At 41.1% G+C, this 14,193-nt stretch overlaps 1 protein-coding gene across 2 annotated transcripts in view; it reads left to right on the top strand.

Annotated features, from left to right (window-relative positions):
• SHISA6 (shisa family member 6) overlaps nucleotides 1-12,910 on the top strand; it is a 430,733-nt gene extending 417,823 nt beyond the window's left edge. The window contains exons 6-7 of one of the 2 annotated variants that reach the window (XM_070739682.1): nucleotides 6,813-6,938; nucleotides 10,306-12,910. In XM_070739682.1, the coding sequence (XP_070595783.1) occupies nucleotides 6,813-6,938; nucleotides 10,306-10,859 (680 nt within the window). In that variant the 3' untranslated portion in view covers nucleotides 10,860-12,910. Of the gene's footprint in view, nucleotides 1-6,812; nucleotides 6,966-10,305 lie in introns of both variants that reach the window. The other variant, XM_070739681.1, reaches the window with a different exon arrangement.
• The last annotated feature ends 1,283 nt before the right edge of the window (nucleotides 12,911-14,193 follow it).

The raw sequence follows: 14,193 nt of genomic DNA, 5'->3' as shown, positions 1-14,193 counted from the left end.
TTCGCCTTGTTTAAGGCGGGGGCGGGGTTATGGTTTTATGGTGACTTCCGCATTGTGACAGTGCGGGAAAGTTGGGCCGGGGCCGCATCGCGGGCCGCCAGGTCAATTTGGTGCCTTCCATCTCATTACTTCAGTTAGGTGGGTGCTAGTGTGTAGGGTTTGGCCAGGCCAAGTATGGATCCCGCCATTAGGGAACGCTCGTTCTCGAGAGGCGCTGCCACTAGTGCGGTAATGGCGTTCTCGATACAGAGGATTCGGGAAGTCGCTCGCCGGCGGTCAACAGCCTGTTTTAGGGTACGAACGGCCTGTTGAGGGTCCGGGTAAGATCTTAGGCCAGGTTCCTCCTTTGGTCCCCTTCTATTCAACCCCGCCAGGACGCGACCGACGGTGTTGCTTGGGGTCATGAGCGCTCCGAGACCACTCAGCAACAAGTTACCATCGGGGGTGGGGACCCTGCCGTCGCGGCGGCTGGGTCCTGGTTGTCTGGCTGGGGAGACGGGGTGTGCGGTGGGACGGGTGTTTCTACCACTATTGCTGGGAGGGCGGCATCCCATTGCTGCGCCCAGGAGGTGCTGGGAGGGCGACATCCCGTTGCTGCGCCCAGTTGGTCCTGGGAGGGCGGCATCCCATTGCTGCGCCCAGGTGGTGTCGGGGGGGCGGCATCCCATTGCTGCGCCCAGTTGGGCTGGGAGGGTGGCATCCCATTGCTGCGCCCAGTCGGTGGCCAGGGGCGGCATCCCATCGTTGCGCTCAGAGGTGCTGGGAGGGCGGCATCCCATTGCTGCGCCCAGTTGGGGCTGGGAGGGCGGCATCCCATTGCTGCGCCCAGTCGGTGCTGGGGGTCGGCATCCCATTGCTGCGCCTGGATGTGGGCTGGGAGGGCGGCATTCCATTGCTGCGCCCAGTTGGTGCTGGGAGGGCGGCATCCCATTGCTGCGCCCAGACGGTATTGGGAGGGCTGCATCCCATTGCGGCGCCCAGGTTGTGGGTCTTGCACCTCGGTGGCAAGGACCTCTGTGGGCCTGGGGGTCGACTTTAGATCTGCCAGGCTCGCGAAGCCTGCGGTGGCTTCGCACTGTGCGGCCCTCCACGCAAGTGGTGTGGTCGAGATCCTCACGGGGATCATTTGGTGGGACGCCATTTCCCTTAGGGCCCTTCACCGGGTTAGACGGGGAGTTAAGGCCCTGGGTACGGTAGTCAGAAGCTTAGGCGGGGTGGTTGTGGCCCATCCCCACATCACCATAGATCAGCTGTGGCTTTACCTGGCTGCTGGTCTTCCTCTGTCAGAACTGAGGAATACCATTTTTCCTACAGGACCTGCAGTGTCTCTGCGTGAGCTGGCGCAGTTAGAGGGGGGAGTCGGGGGGACAAGATAGAGATCTGACCCCCGCTCCGTGGCAGGTTAGGGGCGGAAAACTGGGTGGTGGTTTAGCAACTGCGCGTTCTCCCTTGGGCATCTTTGGGGATGATTGACAGGTTCTCTCCAAGCTCATGGTGGGGTGCTACCTGAGCAGTTGTGGGGAACCTGTCTTTGGGTCCCGCACCTTGAAGCCCCCAGGTAGGGGTTAGCCGGCGGGACCCCCCTCATGCAAGTGCATGGCAGAGTCTCAGGTGAGGGAGTGGTCCCTCACCTGGACTAGCATCGAGCTACACCCATAGTTGCCCAGGAATGTTGATTGCTACGTCATTTCCGCCCCGGAAGCAATTGTTTGACCCTGCAGGTCCATTGTTTGGGTCATATTAAATGTTAATTTATGCTAATTTAGTTGAATAAATTATGCTAATTTGTTTTAATAAAAATGACCCAGTTTTAAATCCAGCTCTTGTGTCCGTGTCATTACTCCGTCTCTTCTGCAATGTTTGCCATCACTGGGCTAGGACATGTACATTAAAATAATCAAATAAGTTTGTTGAGATTAGAAGCCTACCACTATGTTACTTCATAATCAAGTGCAGGCATTGTCCCTTCTGAAAAAAAATTATCAAGACACTGACCTTGATTCCCAACTATATTATGCATGAGGTAGCTCCTTGAGCCATTTCAAATTGTTTTCTGGTGCTACTAAATATTGGGCAATTCGGTTTCAAGGTGACTTTATTTGCAGCCTCGCTTCATTTCCATTCCTAGTTAACAGCGTAGCAAGTCAGATAGTGGAAAAACTGCTCCAATTTCATCATCAAAACTCTTTTAATAATAATGAGGGCTACTTAATTCTGCATACTTTGTGTTAATTGCTGGATTGCTAGTCAGAGTCTGTAAAGAAAAGATGTCATTTGATGCCACAATTCCTTGTGCCTAATCAAACTTCAGCTTTGCTTCTAAGGTAGCTTTTGCCCATTCCAAGGAACGCACATCAATCCTGTTTTGGCAGGCCTCTTTTATCACATGTCTGCAAATAGAAATGCTTGCACATTTCTATTACCATGCACTAAGTTTCTCTGGGACAAGTTTGGACTTGCATATGCATTGCTCAATAGCTCACTGTTCGATCAAGAATATGCCTGCTGGTGACACTGAAAAGTATGATATTGGGGACAGAATTACTATTTTTCTTGCAGAGGTTGATATGAACCTTGGAAGATGCCCACTGAAGCAGCTCTATTGGCCCAGCCCTGTCTAATTTAACTACTTTGGGTCTTCTGAGTCTCAGGACTTTTCCAGCCCAGCCATGGTGATTAAGGCCTCCAAATAGATCAGCTAAGGATCTGGGTCTGTGACTAGTAGATACAGCTCTCCCTGTCTGCAATAGCTTGTTTACAGGGAAAAGTATTGTGCCTGTATGCTCCCCTGATCCAATGGCAAGATGCTCCTTTGTTGTGATCAATCTGAGGGCTGTTTCAATTCCTCTCATTTCATAATTGAAACCTACAATTTTAGCAGGATTCTCTCTCCACCATTCTTATCCAGGTTTAAACTACAGTATTGACTTACGTATTCTGTTTTTTGATTATCAATAATTCCAATGCAAATCATTTGCAATGTTACTTCTTTCTGGAGCCTTGCTGAAGATGTATCCTTCTGCATTGATAAAATGTCTGTTTACGGTGTTTTGTTGAATCAATGCTTTCTGTTGCCTGGTAAATGGGAAGACTTGTACCAGTTTATTAGATTAGGGAGACAAAACTGAAATTGGCACACAGCAGGGAAACAAAACAAGCGATACTATAATTAATAAACGGTGGCAGTAGATGAAAGCAGGACCTATCACCTGCCCTGAGAAGTAAGGATGATGGTGGGGGATGGAGAAGCAGCCAGGGCAGAGACAGAAAGATACAGAGAAAGGAGGAGAGAAAGAAACATAGAGAGATACAGAGGGGGGAAGGAGAGAAGGGAAGGGAGGGAAGAGAGAGAGAAAGATGCCAAAAGGGTTTTGTGGTTCCTGTTGTTTTATAACAACTGGTTTTCTGCTCTAATGACTGGCTAGGTAGGCGTGGCTTGGGGGGGTCATGTGACTGGTGGAAGTGAATGGCCATGTCCACCCAGGTTTTGTGGCTCCCTGTGTTTTCTTTTCTGTGAGAAACAGGTCTAAATGGCTCTTAGAGTGTTTAAGGTTGCAGACCCCTGCCCTAGCCCCTAGCCCATTTATTGCTTGTACGTAACCTTTTTAAATTCTTTGTAGATTTTTGTTTTTACACTTTTTAGCTTTTTATAAAACTGAACATTGGCACACAGGAAAACAAAACAGGCAATACTATATAATAAACGGTGGCAGTAGATGAAAGCCGGACCTATCACCCAAAGAGGTTAGCAGGACTTTGTAATGTTAGCAGTAGGTAGAAAACTTATTTAGGCACAGGAATAAATTCAATTTTGCTTCCTTCAGTGAAAGATCTTGAGTGGGGCTATTTTTATCTATCTATCTATCTATCTATCTATCTATCTATCTATCTATCTATCTATCTATCTATCTATTGGATTTTTATGCCGCCCTTCTCTTTAGACTCAGGGCGGCTTACAACAAGTTAGCAATAGCACTTTTTAACAGAGACAGCATATTGCCCCCACAGAGTTTGGGCTCCTGGAATTACTAAAACCCCAACATCTATTAGTCAAAGCCAAGTACAAATTAGGAGCAGGAAGAATTGACAAAGGACCAACATACTGTAATTTCCCATTCTTGATAGGATGAATTTCAAACAGATAATTGGCAGTATGATTGGAGTCCATACTTATGCTGCATATTATATAGTGTGACAATATACTCCTTGAGATAAAATGCCTTACTATTGACTTTTGAACTTTAAGGGTGTGACTGTGTCTTCCATAAATGTCTATGCATGGAAACAGAACAATCATTTTTGTGATTCATAAAGCAGAGTCCAAGAACACAATAATTTGGCATCTCAAGAATATGCTTGTTTGAGGGCCAACAATTTTTCTGGCTGTTAAAATCTGTTTATGTGAATTGCAGATGGAAGTGATTATGGAATGGCTTTGACACAATTCAGTAGAGATCCAGAGATCCAGATCTATTTAACACTTCTTCTGCCAATTACATTGGCTATCTCAGTTCTCAGACATTCACAGATGGGCAGAACTTCCAGTAATCTTAGGAATACACATTTATGCATCATATTCTCTTAGATTTCTAACTCCTCAGTGCCTTAAAGCAGTGTTTCCCAACCTTGGCAACTGGAAGATATCTGGACTTCAACTCCTAGAATTCCCCAGCGAGCATTTGCTGGCTAGGGAATTCTAGGAGTTGAAGTCCAAATATCTTCCAGTTGCCAAGGTTGGGAAACACTGCCTTAAAGAGCTGTGCTTCTTCACTTGTTGTAATTTCTTGCCTGAGAATATGATTGGGGTACATTAGATGCAAGGGTGAGTAGCTCCCCCTCCACATCCTTGTGGTTTTACCATTTTAACTACTGTTGTTTTTAATACTATTATTTCTTATATATATTAGAATTGATTTGACTTGCCAGATAGACTTTGTGCTGAAATTTAGCCTTTAATCATATGATCTGATACAAGCAAAGGAATGTGAATTCAATCTTAAATAAAACCCTTTAGTTATTTTTCAAAGTATATGTGTAGGAAATGTGTCGTAGCACCACAGTTCATTGCTTGGAGCTACCTCGAGTCTGAAACCCCACATAATGTACCTGCACAATACCATATGTGCTCTGCCCAGTGAGGTACGGTCTTCCCAAGTATTGCATAACATAGATAATTATTTTTCTTTTGTATTAGGAAAAAATGAAGTCACGTGATGAATTGTCAAGAACTGCTATGTTTAGAATACAGAAGGTTCACTTTTGTGTTCAGTTATCCCATGCAGCCAACTGCCTTCCCATAGGCACAAAAGAAGTGGCAATATTGTGGGGAAAGACTGTGGGTTGCTTTTTCAATGGAGTAGGATATGAAAAGACGATAAACTAAAATAGATAGTGATTGCAATGGAAAACTATTCTCCTAATCTCCAGCTAGAATTAAGGTTCAATAGAACTGCAGAGAGCCCAGCTGGGAAGAACTACCATAGTATGAGAGAACTTAAAACTCTCTTTTAACTATCTAGATTACAAAACCTGCTGTCCTATCAGATTTTCTTAATTCTAAGAGTCTTTGTAAACAATAGGTCTTGCTCTTATTGCTGTATAGGCATACTATACAGAGATTATTCTGTAACCCATTGAAATTCTTGTATTTAGCAGTGATTCTCACCAATGGGCCATGCTAAGTTCTATATGTCCTGTATATTCTGCACTTTAAGAATAACTCTTGACTGTAAATCTGTAAATGACAGGTTGCAATGCATGCTAATAGAAAATTACATTGGGTCTGTATTGAAAACACTTAAGGGCTCTCTTTAGATATTATCATTGTCATTATCTCCATAATTACAAGGGATAATATTTTTTTTAATGCATCCACCAGAATGAGTAATGAATGATCATTTGTCTAAGCATTTAAAATTAGGGAGGCAGGTTTGATTGCTCCTAATTCCCAAAAGTTAGAATAACACATTATGTGAAAATGCAACTGGATAAGAGATGAAACAGAAAGTTTCTTCTGGAATGAGAATCAGTTCATCTGACACCACCATTATCAATGCATTGGGGAAATATTTCCTTTCGAAATCCTTGCCATATGTTTTGGATTGGAAAACAAGCTCTTTAATTCTTCACTAGGATGGCCCCAAAGTCCAGTGGAGCTGGAGGGAATCCAGTTGGGAAGAACTGCCTTAGGGTGAGAGGCAGTTGGAACAAAGTAGCTGGGGTATAAAACTGCAAGCTGAATCCTTAATTGTGTAGAATTCACAGAAGAAGGGGGCTGGGTTTAAATGAGCTGAAAAACTTCCCTTATTATGGATTATGACTGTATTATATTATTTGAAAAAGATTTTGAAATTGTGTTCATGTTCCAATGTAAGCTAGTCATGACCAGAAACAATGTGTATAGTGTGGGTATATTTAAAGATGGGATATCTTCCTAATTATTGGGATCATGCAGTTTGTATAGACAGAACCTTGTCCATAGCACATACCGGAATGCCAGGTCAACTTGTTTTTGCTCATCTCTCAAACAAAAATGAACATTCAATAGCTATTTCATTTTAACTTGTTCACCTGTCTTATTAGCATTCATTTGAGAAAGAACAAGGGTCCTATGGGGCTTGAATCAATGTACAATGCCTTCATTAACCATTGCAATGGGCTGAAGAACCAAAGCCCAATAAAGCTTTATTTACAGTTTAGGTAGCATCAGCGTAAGTGACTTCATTAGACAAGTGAAGGGGTGCAATGGAATCACCGAATCCAAGGTCACTGCTATTCTTGTAGCTTCCTTTCTTCCATTCTTTTTGTTGCAGAAAAACCACGGATGAACAGTATCCTCACCTCTGCTACAGAGCCCTATGATTTGTCCTTCTCCAGATCTTTCCAGAACCTCTCGCACCTCCCTCCATCGTATGAATCTGCAATTAAGACTAATCCAAGTAAATATTCTTCTCTGAAGAGATTAAGTAGGTTTCATTTCATTAATTTGCTACTTGATGCGTATGGTTTAATTAATTATTTTTGAGAAAGGAGGAGGGTGGAGGGAGTACAGTACCTATAAGCATCTTTGTGCTGTGGCTGCTTCATTCTTTCTTCCTATAATAGGGAAATCTTGACTATCACATCCACTTGCCTCAATGGCCTCTTTTTCATACTCATTAGAGAACACTACACCAATTCAGCATGATCTTAACACATTAAGCAGGTTTACACATTTCAGAAGGCCAAACATTAGACTATTATCAATAGCAAGAATATAATTTATTAAACAGTACTTGAGAGCAATGATTTTGAGAGCAATCAAATAATAGCCAGTCGATCGTCAGTGGGAACCGTAGCTGCAAAAAATATCTGAGCTTTAATGGAAAACAATACAAAAGGACTCCTAAGTTATGGTACTGGTGAGAATCTTCACTGTAGTGACAGAAGGATGAAGAGGGAGTTCAAAAGAAGAAGAAAAAGCAGATTTCAAGAAGTGAGTCATTTTAATGGAACATGCTGTACACATAGTTGAGCAGAAAATAAAGATGTAGTATTAACTCTCCTTGCTACAGCAAAGGAAGAGAAATGTTCAAGTCTTCTTGTTAGAACACAAAAGGCATAGGATTTAAGATGTAGCATTTACAAACATACACAGGTGCTAAGGCAGTTAGGTTCCTGAACATGCAGGGCATAGTTTATTTGAGGGATAAAGAAAGGAGCTGCCTCCTTGATAAGAAAGCTGGAAAAGTATCAGGGAGGGAGACAGATTCAGCGAAAAAGAAATTACCTTTGCAGTTTTGCTGGGCTAGTTTTGCCAGCTTAATATGATGGAAGATGTCTTCGCTTCTTTTGGATGTAAAAATAATGCAGAAGCTGCGGAGAAAGAGAGAAAAGTTTGAGTTGGTTATGCAGTTTATCCACTGTCTCCTTCCTCAAGAACTCTAAGCTATTTCCACTTATTTTCTGAAATGTTTGCAAGCCATTTTTATCATTTTCTTTAGTAATTTAGCAAATTAAATTAAATCCATTGAAATTATCACTATGAATCTGACGCAGTAACTATTTCTATGACTCTTCTTGCCCCTTTGTTGATATCCACAATTTTATAGAGGATAGACAGAATTAGGACAATCTGTAGGGGTTGCAAATATCTTTGCCTGAATTTTAATAATGGAAAGAATTTGCCAGTGTTTTTGCCAAACTGAAATGGAGGCATTTTTTCCAACTGTAGATTGTTTCTACCTAACACGTTAAAGCTTTTAGTTATTCCCCTTGTTGGTAATCCAAAAGATCAAAGCAGTCATGTGTTTTCCTATAGAACTTTTATGGTCTAATTTTATTTCACTGGGGTACATTGCCACAAAGAAAATCAAGACACAGCCAAGAAGAACAGAAACTCTTTCTACTTGAATAATCAAATTAAATTCAATTAATTCTAACACCGGCTCTCTTTTCTAATTCTTTGTTTTCTTCTGCAAGAAAAAAAAATAGAAAACTGATTTCTAAAGATAAGGATTAAACCCCCCAAAGCAGACTATATTGGAAAGACAGAGAAAATCTGAATTTAGAAAGGTTTCTAACATAAAACTAAAATAGTTGTATGCCACCCAAAGTCATTTTTCATCAACTGGAGAGCCATATAAATGTGATTAATAAATAAATTTATGAAACTCATTATTAATGAAGCAAGATTGCATTTTTCTAAAATAAGTCGCATTGCAGGCAAAACAAGGATATACAAGTATTGGGATTGGCTTCTAGTTTGGTTGGTGGCATTTCCTCCAGACAAAAAAATTGGGTATATGCTTGCTTATCAAAATGACTTGCCATACATCCCAAATGCAAATATCCTTCTGCTAAATTTGCAATTGTCTTGTATAAAATTCAACAGTCAGTCTTACAAATGGGGAATCTGGGAGGATGTTCCAACAATCTTAGACTGAAAATATCATGCTTGGGTCCTTTAAATAGCATTTTACTCATGGCTTGACCAAGCAGTGCAAAAAATCTGATGGGTATAAAGTAAGAAGAATAATATCTGCCAGCATCCATAGTTGAGGCTCCAGGCTTTAAGATACATAGCAATAGCAATAGCATTTACACTTTTATACCACTTCATAGGGCATTTACAGCCCTCTCTAAGTGGTTTACAGAATCAGCATATTGTCGCCAACAATCTGGATCCTCATTTTACCCACCTTGGAAGGATGGAAGGCTGAGTCAACCTTGAGCCGGTGGTGAGAACTGCTGAACCACTGTGCCACCCTGGCTTCATATGCTTCCTTCAAGTTGATAATTCATTCATTCTATTTAATTTGAATGCCTACTGATCTTAACCAAATCAGGATTGCTCCCAACAACAGAGTAAAATAAAAACAAGATACAAAACAATTAACCAGAGGAGTTGCTGTTTCTACTTTGTAGTCTTGACATCTATATTTTTATCATAGAAATGCTGTTTCAAAAGGATGCTTTGCTTCAGTTATGATTTTTTTTCAGAGACACCTTTGCTTCATAATCCAATGCATAATCCTTCGCTCCACGGTTTTATTTATTTGTTTATCTATCTATCTATCTATCTATCTATCTATCTCTATCTCTCTATCTACCTACCTACCTACCTATCTATCTATCTATCTATCTATCTATCTATCTATCTATCTATCTATCTCTAGTTGAAAGGGACCCTGCAGGTCATCAAGTCCAACCCCCTGCTCAAGCAGGAAATCCTACACCTCCCCTGCCAGAGGGCAGTCCAATCGCCTCTTGAAAATGTCCAGAGTTGGGGCGTTCACAACCTCTGCTGGCAGGCCAGTTCTGAAAGTTAGAGCTGCAGGCTCAACATATCTTGAAAGTGCAACAAATACTGAAATGTGTTTGAATATTAGTAGCTCAGGTTGGTTGCTAGGCTGTTGGCTTGAGCCCCAAGTTTGACAATTTGGTTGCAAATGTTTTGTCACCATTTGAGGAAACATCATCAGTGCATTTTGAACTGTGAGCAATTCAAATTTGAGCAATTCAAAATGTACTGGTGATGTTTCCCTGAATGGTGAAAAAATGTTTGCAACTAGATTTGCCAAGTTCAGAGCTCAAACCAACATCATAGCCCCATACTGATTGGACATAAATTCATATGAAAAAGGTGTAATTCACAAATAAACACTGGCATTGTGGCAGTGCGTTTGCTGACTACCTTTATGCCCATTTCATATATTGATTATTGTGAAAAAAGATGTGGTAAACCCCCCCTTTTTTTTCCTTTTTTTACTTTCACCTCTTCTTCCAGCCCTTTATTTTATCTTTCCATTTCTCTTCTCTATGTAGCTGACAAGGATGCAGAGGAATATTACTCTCGAAAGAGGCACCTTCCAGACTTAGCAGCAAGGGGGACCCTCCCTCTCAACGTCATCCAGTTAACCCAGAAACAAGTCAGCCAAAGGGACCGGCCACGCCGTGTAATGCGGGCCATGTCCCAGGACCGGGTGTTGTCCCCAGAGAGAATCATGCCTGAGGACTTCAGTATGTCTTATGAGCAGATCCTCTCAGATGAACAGCTGTTGTCTACTGAGCGTCTTCATTCCCAAGACCCTCTCCTTTCTCCAGAACACTCAGGTTTTGGAGAGCAGTCCATGTCACGAGCCTTGTCCCACTCAGACGTCTTTGTTTCAACACCTCTCTTGGATCGCTACCGGATGACTAAGATGCACTCCCATCCCAGTGCCTCAAATAACTTGTACAACACCTTGAGTATGAACCAAACCTCAGCCAAGCGCCAAGCATTTGCCTCCAGGCGACATAACACAGTGGAGCAGCTGCACTATATCCCAGGGCACCATCACCATTACCGCACAGCCAGCAAGACAGAGGTGACTGTTTGATCAGAGGCGCTGTGTTCCTTGTAGATAATTCATGTGGACCAGATGGTTCAGTGCCGTATACTGCAGCGGCCTTATGGCCAAGATAACCTCTAAGACAGACTCTTCCAACAGTCCTGTCAGTATTGTTTTGAACATTCATTTTCATGTTATTGACAAAAAAGGGGAAGAAGAAAACCTGAATAAGGAGAGATTATATACATGAAGTTTTCTGACATGCTCAGTTTCTGTCAAAGAAAGCCATGCTAGTGATGGCTTCTTTCACAGGCTCACTAACACCAATGTTTTCATGTTTACTAAGTCAGGCTATTACTTTTATAACCATTATGACAAACAATCTCGCAAAATTAGCAGACTATATGATACTAGTTCAGGTTTCTCTCTGGCACAGTGAAAGTCTATTATAGTACAGTACTTGATAGGTGCTGCATCATACCAAGAGTGTCCAACAGGTGTTTAGTCTACCTGTTAGAAGATAATGCATTTCCATGTGAGCATAATTTTTCCTTATTTGGGGAGAAATTGTAGTGGCAGACAATATTAATTAGCTTAACAGAATTCAAGTCAAGTTGTTGCTATGGTTAAGACACAACTTAGTTTTATATATCATTGCCAAGTATACAGAACATAAACCCAAGAGTGTCATGATTGCAGTAAGTACAGTAAATAAACAAATAGCAGAAACTACTCCAGTGCCTAGAGATAAACAGTCAAGAAGATGTGAGAAGGGTTTAATTATAAGCACAACTATGCTCAGAGTGATTGTCACCGTTCCCCTTTTCATTTATATTCTAAATTTCCAACATTCGAATGTATCTATATATAATTTATTCTCTCTCACTCTCTTTTATCAAGAGTGTCAAATCACCCATTTTTACTGAGCAGTGTATCATTTTTATGTCCAAGACATAGTTGCTTCTGAGATCCAGTAAGATATATGGAATAGGTTTGGCTCAACTAGCACTCTATGAACATTTAATGACAACTCCATTTTGGCTTGTTTTCTTGCCAGACTAAAACTTTTAGCCAACTGTTCTTGGGAGTTCCCTGTTTTACACATTTTCTTAAAAAGAATAATCATCCTAAAGCCTTCTCACACCAAAATGATATCTTTGAACTGCCATTTTTTTTCTTTGTCTTAATCCCATCCATCAAGTGAGATGCTCAAGCATCTCAAATACCAATTTGGCATATTGTACAGCCATTACACAGTGGTAATTAGACACTGGGTGTCTGTAAAGTCTTTCAAATAAATGTTTATAGATCCAGCATTTGTTGGATTTTGTACAGTCAGAAGAGATATTCTAATGAGCAAATTCCTAGATACCTAACCCCAAATGTTCCTACTTGGCCCTGGTCTCTGCCCCTAAAAGAGCTAGAAGGTCTGTGTGAATCTCAAAAATGTTGCTTTGTGCCATTATGTACTTGTAACCTCATATTACAGGAGTATTGGCAGGTTTGCCCAGTAGCACCTGGACATCTTGCATCAAACGGGATTCCACAGAGCTTCACAATCCAAATAGGTACATTGATCAAAGGTTCCTGATAGAAGTGACTTTCTCTGGACAGAGATCCTTCATCCAATTTTTCTTCAGGTTCTCAGTGTTTTTCAAAGAAACAAACATGTAAATAGTAATACTTGTCCCTTTTTTCTTTTTTTCTTTTTTTTTTAGTAATATGACTTTGTTTACAGCACCAGCAAGAAGTAGCCAAAGGACTGTTTTTGCTGGCATGTGTGATATTTGTAGACCACAGACTGGAGCCATACGAAACACTGTGCTTTGCTTAACAGAAACTGGGCTAAGAGTGGGTGGAAATGGTAGTGCCTAGCATAATTGGCTCTCAGACTTCGAGTGACAGAAGTGAGTTTTGGAGGACTTCTCATTAACTGTAATGCATGTAAGGAAAGCCACAGGAAGATGGCAACAATTCTCTGAGTGTTCTGGAATTTGTACTATTTTCTGCCCTCCATGTAGCTGTGTCTAAGCATCTCTGTCTCTGTAGGATATGGACATAATACAATGTCTGCGATTAATACAAATAGCATTGTTCCCAAGAAGCGTAAGAGGTCACATTATCTGGCATGAAAAGCCAGGTATTTTACTCCAATCTTCCTTTACATAAACCATGAGAGTATTAGCGGATTAACCCGATATCTGAGAAAACAGTCTCTGGGCTTTTACTTGTTGAAGCAGTGGGCAAAAGATCCACTCAGTCATTATAATGTGAAGATTTCATATAATCTTTTCCAGCAGGGGTGGTTTTTGTAGCAATTGTCGTAGTCTTTTACAACCTTCAACAAGAACAAGCAGACCTTGTCATTTCACCAACTAATATGTTCTATGTGAATCACCAGCACACCTTTCCTTATAGGCTCTCTGTGGACACTGTAAAAGAGACACGGGGGTAGCGTGTATGATAGGGTATTGCTGAGGTCAGTTCTGCCTAGAATTTGATTTAAAAATTACTTTGATGTATTGAGAAAAATTGCTAAGGTCGTAGCTGGACTGAGCATTCTTTTCTTGAACCAAGGTTCATAAATAACCTTGAATGGCGCATTTCAAGATTGACAGGGGAAAAGTGGAACTGCAAAAAAGAAAAAATAAAGTCTGACCAAAACAAAACACCTTCAAAAAAAAAGTAAACCCATCTGGAGTATTTTCAAACTACTCTTCATTTTTTCTTACACTTTATCAATTAATTTGAGATTTCACCCATATTCTTTTTGCTACATCAGGTTATACTGAAGTGTGGAGGAAAGAAGTATGGCCTTCCAGTTGCTCCTTTATACTATGAAGTGAGCAGATCTTGTTATTTGAGCTTCTTCACAGGGTCTTCTATTTAACATTATCACAGCTGGAGATAAATCTTTAAATTTGATTGGCTCATCGGACTATTGGAATGGAATGGCTGATCTTCCATATCAATTGAAACGTGCAGACCTAATACAACAATATCAGAATGATGTAAGCAGGCAGGTTTTGCTAATCCGGTTTTTTTTTTTCAACTTCTCAACATAAAGGACTTGATGAAAAGGACAGTTAGCATGGAATTAAATGGACAAACCTCCTCTCTCCTAAATAAGTGCCAAAAAGAATTAGAGGTGTGCTTCAAAAGTTCACAGATAATTTTGAGAGAAGGGGGGAACAAGGAAATAGGATGCAGTCCTAAGAAAGAGGTGGGTTTAAAAAAAAGAAAAAGAAAAATTGCCCCGTTGAATAGGACTGAAAAAGGCAAATCCATTTTAGCTTGAAGCAGACATCAAAAGCAGCTGGATTGGGTTACATAATCCTACCCAGCCCCCATCAATCAGCCAGTCCACCTTGTTTGGTGTGTT

This window comes from Erythrolamprus reginae, chromosome 2, assembly GCF_031021105.1.
Source record: "Erythrolamprus reginae isolate rEryReg1 chromosome 2, rEryReg1.hap1, whole genome shotgun sequence".
In the NCBI taxonomy this organism is placed as follows: domain Eukaryota; kingdom Metazoa; phylum Chordata; class Lepidosauria; order Squamata; family Dipsadidae; genus Erythrolamprus; species Erythrolamprus reginae.
The sequence above is the reverse complement of the archived record's forward strand: the minus strand, read 5'-3'. Positions and strand labels throughout refer to the sequence as shown.